Raw genomic sequence first — 211 nt, 5'->3', positions numbered from 1 at the left:
AACAAATCCCAAAGAAACAGAATCAACCCACAAAAGAGAGACAACAAAAAAGGCGAACACAGACACAGAGTTGAAATGAAAAGCTCCTGACGCGACCGCTGGGGCCTGGGGCGCGGGGCAGCCGCCCGCCACTCTACTTGCCTTCGTGATGTTGCTTCCGCGAACAACCGGCTGACTCTCGCTCTGGGGACCAAAAGAAGCCAAATGAACC

General features: G+C 54.0%; 1 protein-coding gene across 1 annotated transcript in view; it reads right to left on the bottom strand.

The window, feature by feature from the left end:
* The window catches only part of LOC119594505 (cell division control protein 42 homolog), a 178,192-nt gene that overhangs the window by 77,857 nt on the left and 100,124 nt on the right, over positions 1–211 (bottom strand). The window contains exon 3 of the mRNA XM_037943534.1: positions 142–183. Coding sequence (XP_037799462.1) covers positions 142–183 — 42 coding nt within the window. The remainder of the gene's footprint in view (positions 1–141; positions 184–211) is intronic.

This window comes from Penaeus monodon, chromosome 34 (genome assembly GCF_015228065.2).
Source record: "Penaeus monodon isolate SGIC_2016 chromosome 34, NSTDA_Pmon_1, whole genome shotgun sequence".
Taxonomy (NCBI): domain Eukaryota; kingdom Metazoa; phylum Arthropoda; class Malacostraca; order Decapoda; family Penaeidae; genus Penaeus; species Penaeus monodon.
Note: the sequence above shows the minus strand (reverse complement) of the source record. Positions and strands in the feature narration are given on the sequence as shown.